Here is a 23,022-nt window from a genome sequence, read left to right on the forward strand (position 1 = left end):
TTGTTCAATGCACCTTGCATCTCCTATTTTGAACTTCAGAAAAAAATGCATTATCTACTTTATTTTCTAGAGACACCAACAAAGGGTCAAACGGTAATTATTTGACTTTTTGTTGCTAAGCCTTTCTGACACCTTTCTCAGTTTATTTCAAAGAATGAAAGATCTATTTTGGCCGAAGCCTTCGTTTCATTTTCATGGTGAAAAAATGTCAATAAATACTTTGAATGATAACCCTCAAATTGACATTAATCTTATAGGGGCTCTTTTGAGTTACCTATCCCTACAGATGTGTGCAGTGTGCACATCCCTGGTTTTATGGCTGGAGACTTGGAAATAACTTGTCAATATATTTTTCAGAGTATTATGGCGAACATTCGTTTTCAATTGATGCAGAAAAATATAATTGTGCCTAGACATATGTACACTTTAATTTTGATACACTTCCGTTGGGTAATATTGCAGTGGAATAAAAATAAACATTACGCAACGAATGAAATGTTGCTACACAGCATATTTATTTAGAAAGGCAAGAATGCGTTTGGAGAAATAGTCTGTAGACAAAACAGAAACGACGACATGCAGGCTATGGGCACGAACAAGATCAAATGAAAGCACAATAGGCCACCTTACAAAAAGGTTCAACTTATTACCAAAACCAAATTAGCCTAATATTGTGTGCCTAAAAGGTCCGATGGCTTGCTCACAACTTAGTTACTTTAATTAGAAAGATGTTTTTGGCCAAATTAAGGGAATAATGAATGCAATAAAACGAATTACAAACTCATTTGAATCATAAAAAATACCCCCCGAAGTTTATTGACATACGCGGCCCACATGTAGTGTAATTTAGAAGATAAAACCTATTCTGTGGCTTTACCTTATGTAATTTAAATAATATAGGCCTATCATAATTGTTATATAGGAATAGCCTATATCCATCCAGTATTTCCTATAGGAATAGACTATATCCAATTATGTGCATTTTAAAAATGTAACATTGCTGGCCTGGCCTACCATTTTGTTTTCATTTAGGCTACTTTCGTTTCGTTTGGTGAGACAACAACAGTCAGACAACAACAACGGTGGTAGGGCAAAATAACACCAAAATACCAATAATAGTAAGAAAAGTAATAATAATAATAATAATAATATAATTATATAAAACTAAAAACAACAATCCACCCTTGTGTAAGAATGTTACATCCTGTGTAATTTAACAACAATACCGATCTCATACGCTCCTGAGATCTACCTTTGTTGTAAAATTACGCATGATGTAACAGCCTTACAAGGTATAGCATTCAGGCATCAGCACTTCAAGCCAAGAAAGAGTGCAAAACAGTGGGATCAGAAGGCAAGAAGAGAGAAGGGGAATACTTTCTGAAATTCTGTCCAAGGTATACGGTCGGTTAAAAGGCTTAAAAGCTTGGGGAAAATTGGATCAGGGAGAATCGTCACCCAACTTTCATTATTTCCAAGTGGTGTGATTGAATTAAAGGGCAAGATGGTGGTTAGAAAGGAGAGAGGTGGATGGCGCGCTGGGAGAGGGGGGGGGGGGGTCGGCGCGTAATGGCGTGGTATTAAATTCTAATTAGAGATGCAGGGGATCAATGATAGGGAGGTTGGACAGCGCGGTCCCCCAGTGCCAGCCCAATAGACTGATGAGTTATTGTCATGTAAAAAAGCGCTAGCAATAAGACCAAACGCTTTGCTATTGTCCAAGCGGAAAGAGCCAAGTTTATTATGAGGACTATATGCTCTAGAGACCTGAGGCTAGGCGGCTCTTAGGGGGCTTTTCATAAAACAGGGCGAAGCTCCTATAAAGGAGGCCAGTTTTGGAGCAGGCGCCGAGCAGTGCACATCTACCCACAGTCTAGCCTCTTTCCAAAACAGTCAAATCCAAGCAATTCATCTCTCCCCAACATATCTCGCGTTGTTATCATTTTTCCTGGGAAGTGCTGCTTTCTTTATCCACGGAGCCTTTTCAAATGTATAAAATGGAGTATTCTTACTTAAATTCCTCTGCCTACGAGTCATGTATGGCCGGGATGGACACGTCAAGCTTGGCATCAGCCTATGCGGACTTCAGCTCGTGCAGTCAAGCCAGTGGGTTTCAGTACAATCCGATCAGGACCACGTTTGGGGCTACCTCCGGCTGCCCGTCGCTCACGCCGGGGTCTTGCAGTCTGGGGACCCTGCGGGACCACCAAAGCAGCCCGTACGCTGCAGGTAAGCAACCGCCAACTTTGTTCACAACTCCACGCTCTCTACCCGGGTATATAGGACGTCTTGATTGCATTTGAAAATGGAAATGTGTTTAGTATTTACCAAACGAAATTTGCTTACACAAATGAAATAATTTATCACGTTAGAAGCGATTGCAGGCAATCGGTAATTCAGTTACGGAGTTACACTATACCAGTCCACACCCAAACCGCCAACAAAATTACCTTAAGCTGCCAAAATGATAGGCATAATTTATTTACTTTGCGATGAGACATAAAGCGTCGAAAATAATTAGATAACCAAAGACTAAAGCTCATTATTGACAAGGAATTGGAGTTACAATAGCAACTACCGGGACGAATGGCAACATTATGACACGTTTCCAAACTTGAACCCCAATATCAAAGCAAGAATTAGTTTACCATTACAATTAACCACATTACAGTTCATCACTGGTCTCAATTTAGCACTAATCCACAAGAAATCTAACAGATTATAGAATATAATAACAATAACCCGATTTTCAACAGAATCATTCTAATTCGGATTGATTTTAATCTGACAACATTGCAATTATATATTATCATATCTTTCTATTACTCTACAGCTATTGCCATTGCAAATACATTTAATGTTGACATTTAATTCCCACAGTTCCTTACAAACTCTTTACGGATCATGGTGGACTGAACGAGAAGAGAAAGCAGAGGCGCATTCGGACCACTTTTACCAGCGCGCAGCTCAAGGAGCTCGAGAGGGTTTTTGCTGAGACCCACTACCCAGATATCTACACACGAGAGGAGCTGGCGCTCAAAATCGATTTGACTGAAGCCAGAGTGCAGGTAGGCTATGCTGTCCGGCGCTATCCTCACCTCATCCAAGTGCACCATCTTTTCCGAACTCGAGTCATTACGCACAAGGCTCCCTACTATTATTTGGGGGTTTAACATTTTTCATTTGGTTTATTACGACTTTTGCCAAAATCAGGTCCATACAGAACTCATCGGGCTGTTGTATATTATTTGTGAATAATTACACATATGAGGGTTGTTTTCCGACTGTCAATATGCGGATACAGTATCATGTTGCATCATCCAATATTGACAGCATGACAATGGTTTCAGTCATTTACACATACAGTAGGTCTATTTGATTTAATGACAATTTGAAAAACGCACACTATCAGTTGTCTAAATCTTTTGGATCTGTTTTTCCTTTTAAAGGTGTGGTTCCAAAACCGACGCGCCAAATTCCGCAAGCAAGAGCGCGCGGCCGCTGCTGCAGCTGCAGCTGCCAAGAATGGCTCCGGGAAGAAGTCGGACTCTAGGGACGAGGACAGTAAAGAGGCCAAATCTACCGATCCTGACAGCACCGGAGGACCGGGGCCCAACCCCGTCCCAACGTCCAACTGCAGCGGGCCCAGTCCAACCATTGGCCAGGTCAACGTTTCTAGCGGAAACGGACAAGTGGACCAAGGGAAGACGTCAGTGTCTCCCGGCATGTGTGGAAACACACCGAGTCAAGGCTGGGCTTCTGCCCCGGGCACCATCACCTCTATCCCGGACTCATTGGGTGGACCGTTCGCCAGCGTACTGTCCTCTTTGCAAAGACAGAACGTAGCCAAAGCTACATTAGTAAAGACGAGCATGTTCTAATACAGCGGAGACCCATTGACAAAATCAACAAGAGAAACATGGTTTACTGACTCCGGTGACTGAGGAGTGTTGAGTCGTGGAAGGAGGGATGTTACAAGACAGACAGAAGGACACTGATAGGCCTATCATAACCGCAGTTGTAAAAATACGGTTATCGTCTAGTATCGTGGTCATTCTGCACTTATAACTGTCTGGTTCAAGTAACCACAAACAGCTGCGCATTCATACGCAGTCCCATCATAGGACCAGATGTCAAAATATATTGGACACTGTAGGCTACAACTGCTTCTTTTTTTTAAGTTGCCGACATTCTTATTTGACTGAAGGTGTTTGATATATCGAACATCTCTACTTATTATCGAATGAGACATCGACTATTTTGTCAATTTCCTGATGCAACTTGCTAAGTGTAAGTAGCCTATACGTCACTGTTTCAGGGTTGATGAAGAATATCGTTTCGTTCAATTGTTGATATCAAATGAACACGCATTATTTCCAAAAAAAAAGGCACAAAGTACTGCTGACAGGAATAAGTAGGCCTAATTGTTTTGTGTGTCTTTCTAAGGCTGTGTTTTTGTGGCTCAAATTGTATAGTGTTAATATGTATTATTGTATCCTATAGTTGACCATAGGCCATACTCCCCTTGTAGAATCACAGTCTTTTTTGACGTTTTACAAAGTTACAACTGGCGAATTTATTTTGCGTAAAAAAAGGGAATGGATGGAAACATTGTATTTATTTCATTTTTATTTGCATGTCGTCTTTTCTGTCCGATTTTATAATAATTTTCCCCATTTTGTGAGCATAATGTAACATGTTTTGTCCAGGATTTGAAAGCTATTTATATGTAGGTAATGAATGCTTATATTTAAGAAGGAAATATTTCTACATGTTCACATAGTTTTCCAGGTGTACCATTGAAATGGTTGTTGGTGATAAAAATAATAATCAAATTTGCTTTGTCATGTTTTTTTCTTTGTACATCTTTAGACAAAATGTAAGCAAACAGGTTAGGCTACTATTCTGCATGCAACATTTAAAAAAATGTTAATACTAATTTATGTGCGAGTTTGGGTTATCTTCTGATTCACTAATCCATGTCAAGTTCACATATTAGTTCTCACAAATTCATCACATTGTTTAATAACTATTGTCATGGATTCTATAATATCAAATATTACTATGCACATCTATAGTATAACTCACCTAATACACTGAAAGACACCTGGCGGCCGTGGCCCATTCAAAGGGCTGGGGATTGATTTCAGCACCATGGACAGCGCCTCGCGCCAGAAAGCACGCTTTCTGACAAGTTGAGCCGAATTGCCTACTTCATAATATCATATAACTACAGACACCCACAAATCCATTTATTTTGTTACATTTTATTTATAAACATACAGTATGCTATAAAGCCATTGCATTTGAACATCAAATTAATCTATATTCGGATAGTGTTCAGGTGAATATTACAATAAATAAAGAACTTAGACATAAAATATAATTCCCAAGCTATTTATCTTGCTAAGACAATATCGATATTTCTGTCTCAAAGATGCCCCCCTTCAAAATTAGCCGAGATGTATTCATTTCCTAAGTAAAAGTAAAAAATACACAATCAGAACCGAAGCTTAAAAATACAGTATGTCAGAAAAATCTACCCAGACGAGACAGGGCAAAGTTGTAAGCTACATTTGAGAATGGATCATACGTCCGATATAAGAGAAGGCTATGGATTTATTTCGAGATAGCAAATGACTTGGAATAGGCCTACGTGCATTTGAACATATATCCACCACTGGTATCATTTCTCGAACTGCTGGCACTGACTGGTCTTTAGTTTATATTCAACCAAATGTTACTCACGTGCAACTGCTGGTAAGAACATTCTAGCCATAATTTCACAACGCAACAAGTAGGCCTAATAATTTTATTTTTTGTGTTGAAAATGGTTTTCTATTGCTGAGCATTTACCAAAATCGTCACCACTGTCAACAGGGCATAGAGAGGCATATAGCCTCATTATAATAAAATAATAACATTCGGATACTCAATTAAAAAAAACAATGTCAATTTTTGTTGCAAATGGCTGCTATTAAATATTTCAACCATATATCTTAGATATATTATAGATTCCGTTTTAAACTGTAAAGACTATCACTGCAAATCACGAAATCATGAGAAAACAATGGAAGGTTTGGTAGGCTATGACATGAGCAAAAACTAAAGGGGGATATCAACAAAAAATAATAGTGGGGCGATTTTAAGCCCTGGTGCAGTGTCCTCTGTTTTAGCACTATTTCGACAAATACCTCCCAACCTACCCAATCATACTCAAATGGACAAAAACCTCTAATTTCTTACCAGTCATACTTAAGTGGACACCGTATTTGGGTTATCTTCCCTGGCGTGTGAAACCACCTGCTTACCTAAGGCACATGTTTCATGACATTCCAAGCGTGAAATTCCTAAAGATAATTGGTTAAGAGGAAACCGAATGGTTTAGTACAGTAGCATACATCCGTACTAATGACAATTGTTATCCTCCACAAGCGCAACAAGTTCACATGCACCAGTTCCTGTTATTGCTCTAAAATCAAGTACATCTAACTTGTAAGCGATATTTGTTTCGAGCAAAGAAAGTGAGAAAAGGATAACGTTTTCAGGCCAAAGTGCGATGTTACTGTAATGTATATCCTAGTGACAGCACGATATTTATTTTTTATCCAGTAGGCTACTAAAGCAACAGGGAATAAATAAAAGATAAACAGCCAATTTTCGAGCTTCCTGTAAATATAAGAAAGGCAGAAAAACATTTTTACTCCCAGAATTTAAAGCCAGAGTTTGGATTAATTGTGGTTTAAGCGAAAATCTAAAACAGGAGTAACAATCAGGCTTTTCTAAGCCTTTTGTTGACCATCAAGAAATAACCCCTAAAGATCTCAAGTCATCAAAATGGAATGCACTTCTATTACAATACTTTAAACTTTAATTCGAAATCTTGACAACCTTCTTAAGGAACAAATTAAAAGCTGGTTACAAAGGAAAGACTAATAAAGTCTATCCAACAACCTCCATACCAGAGAATAATTCAATTAAAATAAAGGGTTTTCTTATTAAGAAATATTGAGTCTAAGTGCCAAACTCATTGATTGGATTTCATTGCATTGGTATTTTCAGGAGTTTCCTATACAGTTTTGAAGTGATGGAGGCTGTCATACTGTCTACACCATATTTACAGTATCAGAGCTCAGATTCAAAATGGCCACCATCCTCTCAAGGGCTTGTGGGTGCATATAGAAATGAGGAAGTGAGAACCTCTGAGCTGTAATCATACAGGGCCAATAGAATCCAAAGGGCGACTATGATCAGTCACTAATATTCAATGCACACACAATTTTCCAAGGTCAGACATTTTTTGGCCCATTTCAATAAAGTCGATGGGATGTGAATTGCAGACATTGCAAAGATCCCAACATAGGCCTTGACAGACAAGACACATTCCACACATATGTCGATTATCTGGAGAAAAAGGAAGAGGGGAGACAGTTTCTCCGTAATCCTTGTGCTTTCCCAATGTCGTCACAATGTGGTTGGCTGGCAGGCTGCTGAAAAGAAACAGAGCAACAATAAGGACAACCGTAAATTCTCTAATAGAGGATCATCGTAATTCAATGGGATTAAGGAAAAATACATGTATTTCTCTGAGGCAATTGGGTACATGATACTCTTAAGGAAGACAAAGGTGTGTATGTGAGAAAGAGAGAGAGAGAGGATGTATGCAAGTATGTATACGTGTGTGTGTGTGTGTGTGTGTGTGTGTGTGTGTGTGTGTGCAAGCGGGGATGTGAGTGTGTGTGTGACTCACAGCGGGAGCGGATGTAGCACTGGTGGCAGTTGAGGAGGCCGTTCCGAATCCTCACGTCTGTCCCCGTGGTGGTGTCACCCAGCTGTCCCTTACAGACCCCACACTGCAGAGAGGGGGAAGAGGAAGAAAGAGAGAGAGGAAGGTGGAAGCAAAGTAAGACATAGGCTTTGTTTGAATACTTTGAAAATGCATCATTCTTTCCTTCCTTGCTTGTAGTAATCACTGATTGGACAAGGCTGGCGGCATCGGTTAAAGTGTTGATCAGAGAGGATGGAAAGGTTTAAGCAATATGGTAATTCCTTCACCTTGCCTTCTGATTGGTTGGGCGGGACATTTGCCATATTACTTGCACCTATACAATCCTTAAAGATCAACAAGGAGAATCTGGGGGGGTTGGTTTACGGGTTGGATTGAAATTCATCATCAATTGCATTAGTCATGGTCCTGTGGCTACTACCTATGGATGGATGTGTTGCTTTGATGATATGATGCTGACCTAACGCAGCCTGCCTGCGTGATACTGACCTTAAAGCACTGGATGTGGAAGTAAAGGCTGAGGGTCTCAATGATCATGGCCGCCCCTTTGCCCAGAGGGTGACCGCAACTGGAGCACAGCTTCTTACCGCTCACCGACCTGCAGGGGAGAACATGGTCCAGGTTACCACAGATTGACAACTGAGCAGCACAAACTGAATGACCGCAGTGCCAAAATAAGTATGGTTCAGTGGATATATGGTCCAGTGATAGTGAATGGAACATTTAGGGATTGAGGCTTGTAGATTCCTCCTGACTCGCATATACTGTAGTAAAGCATATGAATCTACACATTACTACAGTATTTGTGACTCAGTTATACCAGTTAGAGATACCAGTAATGTCTTCTATAGAACTGACATGATTGCCCTACTTTTCACAGAAAAACACAGATCAAACCTTGCACTTGAGGCAAGTTCAATATCCTTCTCAATATAACAGATAACAGAAGCAGCAGTAAGAGGCCTCAAGGAGCTGAGTTTGGCGTCCTCTGGTGTACAATATGTGTACATGTGGCAAAATACCTGTTTGGAGATGGAGGCATGTCGGATGGGCATGTGGTGGGTGACTTTGATGGACTGGGCCCTATGGTCTCAATAGAGCCACACCTGGAGATGAAGAGCAACATGCAACATGACGGCCTGTCTAGCAACATGGACATGATTGGATCCTTTAGTATGAATTGGACCAATCAAAACTATGAGAGCTAAGCAAACAATATTGAGGTTCTATAGGTCAGTGTTTCTCAACTCCAGTCCTCGAGTACCCCACACCGCACATATTTTTGTTGTAGCCCCGAACAAGCACACCTGATTCAACTTGTCAACTAATCATCAAGCCCTCAATGAGTTGAATCGGGTGAGTTTGTCCGGGGCTACAGCAAAAATGTGTGCTGTTGGGAAACACTGCTATAGGTGAAAATACAAATGTTGTTGCCAATTCTGTTGACCATACATTGTGCAATACAGCTGCATTTTACAAATTCACACTATAGGCAGTAGGTTTACCAATATGTGTTCTTATTTTTTTGAACCACAAAAAATTACCTTTTTATTGGTTGGACAATTATAAATAAGATACCTTTTTGTGAATTCCTAAATATAACATCTCTGTTGTCATTTCACTATAAAGCCTGGGCTGATTCCCAAATCACTCCCTTCCCCGCGGCCCTCCATTTGCGCGTTCCTGTGTGCCTCGGCCATATGCACAAGTGCCCCAAAGCTGAGGGAGTAAAACTGATCGAGGGTGTAGGGGCTAATTAGACCCTCTGATAGCCACTTCAGCCAAGCCAGCAAGGCTGTATACTTCAGAGCCAAGTGTTATCCCGACACACACCGTGATATGTTTGGAATATGTGCAATTTAGATCAAAATAAGGGAGAGTGGTGCCTAATTACATTGCCACGTGAATTTGTTTATGTCTGATTTCCAGACTTGACACATGTAACAGATGAAATACCTCCCAAATTAAATGTTTAACTGTTACTGATGTTTATGTCTTGTAAAACGATAGGCTGGATTTGTTCATTTGATTTTCATGTTCATATTTAAAAGTGGAACATGAATTGCATCATTCAAGTCAGGAGTGTGTCCTTAAGTTGAGGGGTTTATTGATCCCCTCGCAACTCTCTGGAAGTCAACCTCTGGGTTTCGTCAGCAACACGTGACAACGGAGGGCCCTCCGAGTCAATAACCTAACTTAAAAACAAAAAGAGAAACCTCTCTGCATGATACAGTGCATATTAGCCTGTGAATGACAGAACAAACTCACACTCATGCACGCACCCTACCCCTACCCCACATCCCTCCGCACCCGCACATACCTCCTGTCCCGAGAGGGCGTCTGCTGGCTGGGTTTGGTGCAGTCTAGTAAGACCTCTGGATGTTGTTTCTTGTTGGGGGGCTGGGGCAGGGCCATGGCGGGTGGTGCTCTTTGACCATTCTTCAGACTCTGAGTCAGCTTGTCTGCCTGACTGCTGTTCTGGCTGATCGAGCTGTGGACGATTGATTGTTTGATTAAATTAATGATTAGTTTCAGTTTGGGTATAAAAAAGAAACATTTGTCATTAATGAGCAATGACATTAAATAGAAAGTCATTATTTTCATGCCCATTGTAGGGTTCAACGGCACACACACACACACACACACACACACACACACACACACACACACACACACACACACACACACACACACACACACACGCACACTCTCAGACTGACCTGACTGCTGTTTTCAGGCTCTCATCTCTGGACGCTGTGCTGATGTCACTACTCCTGTCGATATCTTGTCCTTTCCATTCCACACTCTCTGTGCTCCCCTGGTGGATGAAGAGAGATGAAGGCAGTTTCAAAGGGTAGGTTACAATCACGCTAAAATCCACTAAAACACAAAACATACTGCCTTATGGGACATATAAGCTGTTCAATAAATTCAAATGGTTAGTTCACAATTTCACTGGATTAGTGAAGTCCACGTCCCTACTCATACACTGAGTATAATGCCTTTGAACTGTGTCAAGTTGTGATACCTTAAAATCCAATGAAACAAAAAACACATTGCCTCTTTGCATATATTTACTGTTGAATAAAATGGCTAATTCAAAATGTTAGATTGATTCAAAAGGTAACCCAATATAACATCTCCTCTCACCCCCTGCCTCTCCAGCAGCTCCTGCTTGCGTTCCCAGTCGGCCAGCGACCGGACGATGGTGTCCTGGGGGTCCATGGGTGTGGGGCCATCCCCCCGGATGGGTGAGGGGAAGGTGGAGGAGAGGGGGGTCAGGGGGGCCACAGTCTCTTCTAGTATCCTACGCTCCTGTGGAGGGAGGAAAGGAGGGAGGGAGGAAAGGACGAGAGAAGGTGGAGGGAGGGGGAAGGGGGGAGGGGAAGGAGGGAAGGGAGCAAGTTAGGGAGAGAGGGAGGGCAGAATGTAGGAAAGAGTCATTGTATGGAAATGTTTTCAGTCAGCAGTCACATACATCACACACACACACACACACACATCACACACACACACACACACACACACACACACACACACACACACACACACAGTGTTGGGGAAGGTACTCTGAAAACATAGCTTACCAAGCTACCAACTACTTCACACTGGAAGAAGTTAAGCTACACTAAAGCTATCCTTATGAAAAATATAGTTTACTTAACTAAAGTAGCTCACTACATCCAAAATACTTAGTGAAACATTATCTTATATCAATCTGAAATGTCATAGACTACAAAATTGCAAGAATAGATCACTTTGGGGTCATATGTTAACAGAATGTGCAATTTAGCCTATTAAACACAAAAACTATGTTTCAAGTGAGATTTAGGCAGGTATGATGCCAAAAAAGAAAATAAATGATTGCCTATTTCCCCCATATTTTCTTCTCTTCTCAAAGAAAAGTAGTGTAGTTCCAGTAGTTAGCTACACCGCTACATGGCAAAAAAGTAATTAACTACAGAAAACACTACCTAGAATTTAATGAAACTACCATCAAGCTACTGCAAATTGTAGTTGAATTACAAGTTGAACTACATGTAGTTCACTACTCCCCAACACTGCAAATACACATACTCTCCACCCTGCCACCTTCGTCAAGCACACACACACACACAAACACACACACACACACCTCCTCATGGTACCTCCTCTCCTCCTCTTCCACCTCTCTTTGCGCTCTCTCCCACTCCTGTTTCAGCTTCTCCTGCTCGCGCTGGTACTTCTCCTGTTATCGTGGCAACGAGAGATGGCATACATTCATTAACAATGAGAAGAAGAGATGTGAGACAAACAAAAGTAAAGTGGTTGGTCGAACATATAATGCGAATGTCTAGCAACCCCAAAGGTTGCATGTTTGAATCTCATCACAGACAATTTTAGCTAATTAGCAACTTTGCAACTACTTAGCTTGTTAGCTAACCCTTTCCCTAACCCTAACCCTAACCTTAACCCTTTAACCTAACCCTAACCCTAACCTTAACCTCTAATCCCTAGCCTAGCAAATGTTAAGATTAACCACCTAGCTAATGTTAGCCACAACAAATTGAATTCGTAACATATCATAAATTTTACAAATTGGTACCATATTATATTAATTGCTATTCGTAAGATATTGTACTAATTGCAATTCGTAACATGTCATACGAATTGTAATTCGTAACATATCATACGAAATGGATGATGGACCTCCACAAATGAATACATACCATACGAAACGTAACATTTCATACTAAATGGAGTGTCTCGGATTTACATTTACTATGTTACGTCTACCCTTGAGTCCAGTTGCAGCAACTGCTAGTAGGTTACTAAGACCCTCCACTAGCAGCCATGCTACGGAGATGTTATGAATATTGTGGGAAAACCTCTATGAACATCAAATTCTGCTTTTCATTGCTGACCAGCAGATGTCACTAATGTGCATAGTGTTAAAAGCTCTGAGTAATGAACCGTTTTTCTGCACAATTTGGTGAAAGCCCCAAAGGCTTCAGAAAGCCTTGATTTCCCATCACTACATATCACTCTCCTTATGGCCCTCATGTAGCATGTAGGAAGTTAAGTATGACTGGGCTTCAAATTGCTTCCTTGATTTCTATTATCTAATAAGTTGCCAATCTTTGCATTACCAGTTCTCTTTTTGCATGTTATATAGAAATAACAGTCCCAATTTAAACAAAGTACAAATTATAGAGCATACATAAAGGCTTCATAAGCACTACATAAATGCTTCACAAATAAGATGGTCATACCAAGGATCATTTAGCTATTTTATTTTGAATAATAGGACCCCTATAGGTATAAAATAATATTTAAAAAGATGTAGTCCTCTGTAGCTCAACTGGTAGAGCACGGCGCTTGTAACGCCAAGGTAGTGGGTTCGATCCCCAGGACCACCCATACACAAAAATGTATGCACGCATGACTGTAAGTCGCTTTGGATAAAAGCCTCTGCTAAATGGCATATTAAAATTAAATTAAATGTATTTGATGAAACATTGAATTTAGCCTTACTGCTATTAGCCCATAAAAACACAATGAATAACAGATTCATACATGGACAAATAGATAGTCCAAAAATACATCAAAGGAAGTACAGTGAGGGAAAAAAGTATTTGATCCCCTGCTGATTTTGTACGTTTGCCCACTGACAAAGACATGATCAGTCTATAATTTTAATGGTAGGTTTATTTGAACAGTGAGAGACAGAATAACAACAACAAAAATCCAGGAAAACACATGTCAAAAATGATATAAATAGATTTGCATTTTAATGAGGGAAATAAGTATTTGACCCCCTCTCAATCAGAAAGATTTCTGGCTCCCAGGTGTCTTTTATACAGGTAACGAGCTGAGATTAGGAGCACACTCTTAAAGGGAGTGCTCCTAATCTCAGCTTGTTACCTGTATAAAAGACACCTGTCCACAGAAGTAATCAATCAATCAGATTCCAAACTCTCCACCATGGCCAAGACCAAAGAGCTCTCCAAGGATGTCAGGGACAAGATTGTAGACCTACACAAGGCTGGAATGGGCTACAAGACCATCGCCAAGCAGCATGGTGAGAAGGTGACAACAGTTGGTGCGATTATTTGCAAATGGAAGAAACACAAAAGAACAGTCAATCTCCCTCAGCCTGGGGCTCCATGCAGTGATCATGAGAACGGTGAGGAATCAGCCCATAACTACACGGGAGGATCTTGTCAATGATCTCAAGGCAGCTGGGATCATAGTGACCAAGAAAACAATTGGTAACACTACGCCGTGAAGGACTGAAATCCTGCAGTGCCCGCAAGGTCCCCCTGCTCAAGAAAGCACATATACAGGCCCGTCTGAAGTTTGCCAATGAACATCTGAATGATTCAGAGGAGAACTGGGTGAAAGTGTTGTGGTCAGATGAGACCAAAATCGAGCTCTTTGGCATCAACTCAACTCGCCGTGTTTGAAGGAGGAGGAATGTTGCTTATGACCCAAAGAACACCATCACCACCGTCAAACATGGAGGTGGAAACATTATGCTTTGGGGGTGTTTTTCTGCTAAGGGGACAGGACAACTTCACTGCATTAAAGGGACGATGGACGGGGCCATGTACCGTCAAATCTTGGGTGAGAACCTCCTTCCCTCAGCCAGGGCATTGAAAATGGGTCGTGGGTGGGTATTCCAGCATGACAATGACCCAAAACACACGGCCAAGGCAACAAAGGAGTGGCTCAAGAAGAAGCACATTAAGGTCCTGGAGTGGCCTAGCCAGTCTCCAAACCTTAATCCCATAGAACATCTGTGGAGGGAGCTGAAGGTTCGAGTTGCCAAACGTCAGCTTCGAAACCTTATTGACTTGGAGAAGATCTGCAAAGAGAAGTGGGACAAAATCCCTCCTTAGATGTGTGCAAACCTGGTGGCCAACTACAAGAAACGTCTGACCTCTGTGATTGCCAACAAGGGTTTTGCCACCAAGTACTACGTCATATTTTGCAGAGGGGTCAAATACTTATTTCCCTCGTTAAAATGCAAATCAATTTATAACATTTCTGATATGCATTTTTCTGGATTTTTTTGTTGTTATTCTGTCTCTCACTGTTCAAATAAACCTACCATTTAAATTATAGACTGATCATTTCTTTGTCAATGGGCAAACGTACAAAATCAGCAGGGGATCAAATACTTTTTTCCCTCACTGTATGTTTTGAAGTGTCTGTCCTATATTTGAGAGATATAAGAAAGCTCAGAAGAAAAAAAAAGTTTTTACCATGGAATTACCCGTATACCTTTCACGTGGAAATGCCCCATTCACTTCCATACATTTTTCTGCCCATACCAGGTTACCTTCAGATGAGTCCCATGACACTTGTGGGGGTTGTAGCCCAAACAGTTCTGACGCTACAGACAGAAGTTGGCACATTTGCAGTACTGACTTCAGATGAGTCCTGTGCCGTTTGTGGGGGTCATAGAGCAAAACGGACAACACCCTCATGTTCGTGAGAGACTTTCAATATTAGTGTGTAGCCCAAACCATTCAGACACTATAGATGTTTTTGTGAGAAGACCGTTTTATCTGGATGTCTCCTGGTCTGACAAATAGCGCTGTTGCTCTGCCACCTTCCACCACAGATGCGGAACGCTGACATCGGTTGATGCGGTGGATTGAGACGCAGCCTATGAAACATATATCTCTAGCTTAAACAGACAGATTTTTATGGGGATTTCTTTATTATGCTAATTAGAATTCCACGGGGGCACGGACATTGACCCTACAGTGGGAATTGTTATGTCACCCTTAATACACCATTTGTAGATTATGACATATGCTTATAGATGATTTGTGAAACATTTATGTAGTGCTTATGAAGGCTTTATGTATACTGAACAAAAATATAAACGCAACATGTAAAGTGTTAGTCCCATGTTTCATGAGCTGAAATAAAAGATCCCAGAAATGTTCTATACGCACAAAAAGCTTATTTCTCTCCAATTCTGTGCACAAATTTGTCTACATCCCTTTAGTGAGCATTTCTCATTTGCCAAGATAATCCATCCACCTGACAGGTGTAGTGTATCAATAAGCAGATTAAACAGCATGATCATTACACAGGGGCAACTTGTGATGGGGACAATAAAATGTAAAGTTTTGAGGGAGCGTGCAATTGGCATGCTGACTGCAGGAATGTCCACCAGAGCTGTTGCCAGATAATGTAATGTTCCTTTCTCTACCATAAGCCGCCTCCAACGTCGTTTTAGAGAATTTGGCAGTACGTCCAACCGGCCTCACAACCGTAGACCACATGAACCAAGCTAGCCAGGGACTTCCACATCCGGCTCCTTCACCTGTGGGATCGTCTTAGACCACCCACTCGGACAGCTGATGAAACTGTGGGTTTGCACAACCGAATAATTTCTGCACAAACTGTCAGAAATCGTCTCAGGGATGTTCATCTGCGTGCTCGTCGTCCTCACCAGGGTCTTGACCGGATTGCAGTTCGGCATCGTAACTGATTTCAGTGGGCAAATGCTCACTTTCAATGGCAACTGGCACGCTGGAGAAGTGTGCTCTTCACAAATGAATCCCAGTTTCAACTGAACCGGGCAGATGGCAGACAACATGTATGGCTTTGTGTGGGAGAGCGGTTTGCTGAACGTTGTGAACAGAGTGCCCATGGTGGTGGTGGGGTTATGGTATGGGCAGGCATAAGCTACAGACAACGAACACAATTGCATTTTATCGATGGCGATTTCAATGCACAGAGATACCGTGTCTAGATCCTGAGATCCATTATCATGCCATTCATCCGACGCCATCACTTCATGTTTCGCAAAGATATGTACACAATTCTTGTAAGCTGAACATTTCCCAGTTCTTCTATGGCCTGCATACTCACCAGACTTGTCACCCATTGAGCATGTTTGGGATGCTCCGGATCTACGTGTACAACAGTGCGTTCCAGTTCCCACCAATATCCAGCAACTTCGCACAGCCATTGAAGAGGAGAGGGACAACATTCCACAGACCACAATCAACAGCCTGATCAACTCTATGCGAAGGAGATGTGTCGCGCTGCATGAGGTAAATGGTGGTCACACCAAATACTGACTGGCTTTCTGATCCACGCTCCTACCTTTTTTCTAAGGTATCTGTGACCAACAGATGCATATCTGTCATGCGAAATCCATAGATTAGGGCCAAATTAATTTATTTCAGTTGACTGATTTCCTTATATGAACTGTAACTAAGTCAAATATTTTTGTTCAGTGTAATATAAAGCCTTTATAGGTTGCACTTCGTTTAAAGTGGGACTGAAAGAGCTCTGCAACAGATGGTGTGAAACATAGAAGATTCAACTTCAGACTCATTTTGAAATATGAAAACATTGGATCAACTTTGATTTTGAGGTGAACTATCCATTCACATTGGATTTCATCTCAATTAATAACTTGTGTTAGTTCAGGTCTGTAGGAAGCGCCAATGAGAAACATGGGAAAATCATGTGACAGGAAAAGTGGGCATACACAAACATAGCATGCATGATGAAAAGTGTAAAGATAAGAGAAAAGACAAACCATCAAAAACCACCAAAGCAACAGACACACCATGCAATGACAAGGGGGTTTAGGGGTCAAAGGTGACAAGGGTGACAAGGGTTCATGAACCAGCCAAGCAAACCCAGTGGGTGGATGTCAATAGTCTAAAATGGCTTTCTTTCCTCATCTCATCCCATTCTTCTGTACAGATCTGAGAATATAGTGAGGATGTAAGGATAAAGGAAGGCTACTTTGGAGAATTGAGACACACCCTATGATGGGTAGGTAGAGGAGGAGTGCGAGGTTGACTGGCGTCAGATTTGGGGTTCTGGCGAGTGAATGTGAGACGCAGGACATGCCATAGCACAAAGCTTTTTATTGTGCAATGCTGCAACCGTGAGTAGCAGATTGGGGTTCGACTTCAGACTCAGAGCAGGCAGATGCCTAAGCAATATTGTGGTTAATTTCAATGTGGCTGCATGCTAATAGAAAGCCCCCACTTTGGGTAAATGTAACTGGGGCTGCAGACCATAGATTCAGTAAACAATAGGCTTATTCAGGCCAAGCTTTTGCCAATGTCAATAGAGCGTCAGCTTTTGTAAATTAGCATGCTAAGTCAGGCCTAGCTTTTGTTACCATAATTTTAGCAGCATTTTAACTCAGGCCTAGCTTTTGTTACCATAATTATAGCAGCATTTTAACTCATGCCTAGCTTTAGCATGCTAAGTCAGGCTTTGCTTTTGTGTCTTTAGTAGCATAACTCAGGCTACCTGAAGCATGCGCTCCTGCTCTTGCTGCCACCTTTCCTGACGCTTTCGCTCCTCATCTGGGTCCCAAGACCAGCGGTCACCCCGCTTAACCTGGATCACTACCGGGGATGACACCTGAGTGACCTGATAGGGCCCATCCGGGGCTCACACACACACACACACACACACGTACACACACGTACACACACACACACACACACACACACACACACACACACACACACACACACACACACACACACACACACACACGTACACACACACGTACACACACACACACACACACACACACACACACACACACACACACACACACACACACGTACACACACACACACACACACACACACACACACACACACACACACACACACACACATACACACATACACACACCCGTAGACACACACACACACACACACACATTTGTGCACACAAGCATGCATACATACACAAACCAACCCACAAACCCATAAACCGAAGTACACACACACATCCACAAACAGGGAAGAGAGGAGACAGACAGTTGATCTACCACAGCACCATTTCCATGCTAGCCAAAGGAGTCCTACTAAGGAGAGAGAAAAGAGAGATGAGGGGAAGAAGGGAAAAGGAGAAACGCAATGCTGGGCGCTTTGTACATCTTCCTCATCTAATAGGTTGAGCCAATGAAGAATGACCAATCAATCATTGGGTCTTAGGGAGGTCCTACATATATTAGAAAAACAACGAAAGGATTGTGCTCAGTAGGCACAAAACAGAAGAACACGAGGAGCCACTAACTGAACTTGCCCAATAAGAAACACTTGTCTTTGTTTCACGTTTTAAAACGTTTTGTTATTGTGTGGCCTAATGTCTCAACCAGATGAGAAACAATAAAAAACCATTTAGAACTCTACCAGGAAAGCACCATTACAATCTACTTACCACCACTTTACCACGCTCCGGCTCTTCCCCCTCTATGAAATAGAAATAGAGTGAAAAAGGTAGACGGTTAGAAAACAAACATCTGTCAAACACAGGAACTGATGCTGAGTGGACATGACATTTTTGTCATCTCATTTGGTAACTACGCTGTCTTTGTGTGAACACATGGAAAAAGCTATTTACATAATGAATGTCATGGGGGGGGGGGGGAATTAGGGAATAAAGCGAAAGGTGGCAGGGAACAAATCAAGGTGATAAGGTATAAAGTTAAAGATTGAGTTGCTGAAAAGCTACGAGCTGTGTGGTATTTTTCACTACTGAGTGGCTAACAATTCCAGTTTCCTTTTCGGAGATGGTCTGTGCAAAAGTGAACCAAAATCAACATTCAACGATGCTGTAACACTTTACACGAAGTTGCTCTTATACCTGTAGTTGCACGGCAGTTACGATTGTAACAACGTTGTATTAACATTATTCATGTAGTAATTACAGCATAATAAGACCAACTTCATGTAAAATATAATGGGATCCACAGGACACCAATAATAAATGAAAAAATAAAAAACAGTAGAGTGAGGCAACGGGTTTCCAATGCTGTCACCCAGCCCCTGGGGAAGCACTGGGGACACCCTTCACAGTGTATGAGTATGTGAACGCCAACGGCGGTTACAGGCAAGCCCAACCATTCAGTGAGCAGTTTACCTGGTGGGGCGAAGAACTCCCAGCGTAGGCCTAACCTAGGGTTGCCGGTTTCTGGCGGATAACTGGCACTGTTAGCCAGCTCTACAGCACAAGCGAGAAGGAGGGGGAAGGAAGGAGGCAGGGCAAGGGGGTGAGGAGAAAAAGAGGGGATAGATAGAGAGATCAAAAGCAAAAATACAGAGTGCCAGTTGGAGAACCAAAGGAAAAAAGAGTTGGGGCGTGTGATAGCAGAGGTGAAAGGGCTGCGTACAATAAAGACTATTGGGAAAAGGTAGTTTAAGGTTCATTCTCTTCTGAAAACAGATTTTGATTACCTGTTGTGGGTGCTTCACATGGTGGTTTGTTTCTGACAGGTCCTGGATCAGCCAAGGCAGCAACTTCCTCTGCTCTCTGAGACAACTCAAGGCTGGGCTCACTGACCTAAGATCAGAACCAGAAAAGTCATAAACACAATGATCAAAACATGACCAGGGGAATATTCAAAATATTCAGTTAGAATGTAGCAGATATACATTTTATTTATAGAGCTTACGTGATACCCTATTCTACACAGTATAGAATCATGCCTGTTGTACATAATGCATTTCTATCTGAAAGTTATATGGCGCTGCACCCTCCTGGCAAGGCTTCTGCACTCTTTGAAACATTAAAGGTTCCTCCAAGAACCCATCAACTAACCAAAGGTGCAAATATTAACCATTGACTAGTAATGGTTCTTTGAGGAACTCCAGGGGTTCCTTGAAGATCTCCACGGTTCTTTGAGTCACCACTAATTCTATGTAGCAAAGGGTTCCTGGAGGAACCCTGGACTGGAGGCATGGCTTAATAGGGGCGTGGCTTTCAAATACAGGCAAATATATTAATAAAAGTCACCTTGTCCTAGAGAAAACGTCATGCCAGGATAAGCCTACATGAAACACAGCCCTTATTTTAAGTGTTTCTAAAATCCCCTATGGAAAAAATGAATGGTGGAAAAACGATTGGAACCATTTCCCTATTTGACTGCTAGGTTTTATGGGTATTATGACTCATACTGTGGTACTCTATTGAACCCCTCCCATCACAAAACGGTTCAGGTTTGAACCTTTACAGATGGTTCCTCGAATACCCTTTTCAGAGGGGTTCCTCTAGGAATCTCTTTGAACTAGAAAGGTTACCATGTGTGGCAATTTTTAGAACCCCAACATGTTCTTCCAGGCTTCTTTATGTCTAAGACTGTGTTTGAGGTAAAGCGGGGCACAAATGATTGGCTATTTGGAGCATTGGGGCCATTGATTGGTTGGTAGGTGATCTCACCTGTGCAGTCACTGGCTGAGCTTGCTGTGTGGTGTGCTCTGATTGAACAGGACAGGGGACTGTGGCATTCTGTCTGGTCGCTGTGGCATTCGTACACACTACTGTTTGTTCCTTGGTAGCTTGTTGTGAGCCTTTAAACATGACAGAGACACATGTTTAGGTGCATCAGAGCAAGGTTCTCCATCAGAGTATAGGTCCAGACCGTGGGTCCTAATGTAACTTTAACCATAGGAAGACCAAGTTGAATAAGTTGTTTAATAGCTTAAAATGTTAATTTGCAAGTCAGACAATGATTAATAAATGACTAGCATGCATCTTGAATAGCAACAGGATTTGATGGGTTATAAAAACAATATAAATGGTCACCACTAGGTGTCAGGGTAGCAGCAGTTAGACTGGTATTCGATGTAACGCATATGAACAGACCTGTAGCTGGAGAGGGCTGTTCTGCAGCTGCTGCTGTGCTGGGCTCTCCCTCCTTCAGTGGGCCTGCAGCAGACCTGCCTCCCGCCTCCATAATGCTCTCTGTGCTCTGCAGCTCCTGCAGGGACACACAGAGGAAGAAATACTCTGATTATGCGTCCTCCACGTTCCTTTTGTTGAAGTCATGACCTATCTGACACAATGTTGCTTTATCCTATCTATGACTGCATGTAGACTAAGAACAACACATAGTTCTGGTTTATATGTAGGTTTTCACTTAACAGTTTTCAAGACTTATGTTGTTATGAATACACCTTCCTGTCCGACTCCAACTGTTTGAACAACATGCCTGTTCACTTTGTTTAGATGTTGAAATCATCTACCCGGCAAAGAAGATGCTTATTTCTCAAAATGAGAATGTGTTGCCAATTCCTTACATATATGCGTCTTTCTTTGCTATGCACAACTAGCACTAACAGTCTATGGCTAACATGCTGCTAGCGGTACGTGGTCTATTCAGACCCTTGGATCCAATGAGCATCCTTTTGATAACTTATATATTTTTTCAGAGAAACAAAGCAGCATGTACTGGAGCCTCACCGTGGGCAGTGAGGTGGGCCGGCTAGGCGGGATGGACTCCTGTGCATTACCCTTCTCCTGGGCATCACCTTCTCCTGGCACTGAAGAAGGTGTCACTGCGGTGCCTGTGCTTGTGCTTGTGCCACCCTGTGCCACAGTTGTCATGGCTGTTAATTGGCTCGCCCTGGGGGAGGGGCTATGTGTGGGTGGGGGAGTGGTCACACATGGGTGTGTGTCAGAAGGGTCAGAGGAGGCTGTAGGCGTGGCAGTGGAGGGGTAGAACTGTTCAGAGGAGGTCCTTCCGTTGCTCTCTGGAGTGGTGACCTCATCGTTTCCCATGTCGCCGTTCACTTGCAGCAAACCGTCTACCTGAGTACACAGGTTATAGACTTCAGGCTTAAAGAACACAGACATGCATGCACATACATACAGCACGTGCACACATATGTGGGCACACATGAACATATGCACACGCTACAAAGATGCATTTCAATCTAAAAATCAAACATTAAAATCCCATTTTAGAGACACAGTGACTGCATCCTCACCAAAAATATCCATCAGACAGCAATGCAAGAACAGTCAACTGGAGTGAAATCCCAAATCCCACATTCCACAGCAATGACCGCAATATGACCAGACAGTTCTATTCCTGACCCTCCAGACCGGAAGTTGCCCCATGTTGTAAATAAAGCCATAACTCATTCATGTTAACGCTGGCCTATTAGCTATTCAGCTAGCTCCTGATAAAACACTGGGACTGAATGAAAGGCTGTAATGTATGTGTGAGCAGCACCGAGTGCTAACTCCAGACGCACAGGGGGGTTGTTGAATGGAGGGGTACTCACTACCCATAATCCCCCCTCAGTCTGTGTGGCCCTCTTTGTCTGCCTGGAGACCCACTTCACATTGAGAGGGCCTACTCGTCAACTTTTTAAGTCAATACGGAACAGAGCCCCCCATTCAGGCGGAGGCTCCACTCTGCTCCAAATAAGACATTCCAGCCACTAAAGTGGAAAGAATTG

General features: G+C 42.2%; 2 protein-coding genes across 2 annotated transcripts in view; one reads left to right on the forward strand and one right to left on the reverse strand.

Moving 5' to 3' along the window:
- Window positions 1-1,988: 1,988 nt before the first annotated feature.
- LOC311104693 (paired mesoderm homeobox protein 2B-like) lies at window positions 1,989-3,881 on the forward strand (the record flags this gene model as incomplete). The annotated part of the gene is made up of 3 exons (XM_084146573.1): window positions 1,989-2,229; window positions 2,881-3,068; window positions 3,450-3,881. 3 exons carry the CDS (start codon window positions 1,989-1,991, stop codon window positions 3,879-3,881), a joined length of 861 nt encoding a protein of 286 aa, XP_084002699.1.
- Window positions 3,882-5,265: 1,384 nt separating this feature from the next.
- LOC311105311 (LIM and calponin homology domains-containing protein 1-like) overlaps window positions 5,266-23,022 on the reverse strand; it is a 154,183-nt gene continuing 136,426 nt past the window's right edge. Inside the window, exons 13-26 of the mRNA XM_084147418.1 lie at window positions 22,019-22,366; window positions 21,422-21,536; window positions 20,996-21,126; window positions 20,014-20,119; window positions 18,998-19,029; window positions 18,071-18,193; window positions 11,922-12,014; window positions 10,937-11,101; window positions 10,507-10,604; window positions 10,107-10,277; window positions 8,809-8,892; window positions 8,276-8,384; window positions 7,751-7,853; window positions 5,266-7,490 (exon numbers count right to left, since the gene is read on the reverse strand). Of these exons, the coding sequence (XP_084003544.1) occupies window positions 7,465-7,490; window positions 7,751-7,853; window positions 8,276-8,384; window positions 8,809-8,892; window positions 10,107-10,277; window positions 10,507-10,604; window positions 10,937-11,101; window positions 11,922-12,014; window positions 18,071-18,193; window positions 18,998-19,029; window positions 20,014-20,119; window positions 20,996-21,126; window positions 21,422-21,536; window positions 22,019-22,366 (1,704 nt within the window). The 3' untranslated portion in view covers window positions 5,266-7,464. The remainder of the gene's footprint in view (window positions 7,491-7,750; window positions 7,854-8,275; window positions 8,385-8,808; window positions 8,893-10,106; window positions 10,278-10,506; window positions 10,605-10,936; window positions 11,102-11,921; window positions 12,015-18,070; window positions 18,194-18,997; window positions 19,030-20,013; window positions 20,120-20,995; window positions 21,127-21,421; window positions 21,537-22,018; window positions 22,367-23,022) is intronic.

The sequence above is a fragment of the Coregonus lavaretus genome (assembly GCF_964263955.1).
Source record: "Coregonus lavaretus genome assembly, chromosome: 29".
Taxonomy (NCBI): Eukaryota; Metazoa; Chordata; class Actinopteri; order Salmoniformes; family Salmonidae; genus Coregonus; species Coregonus lavaretus.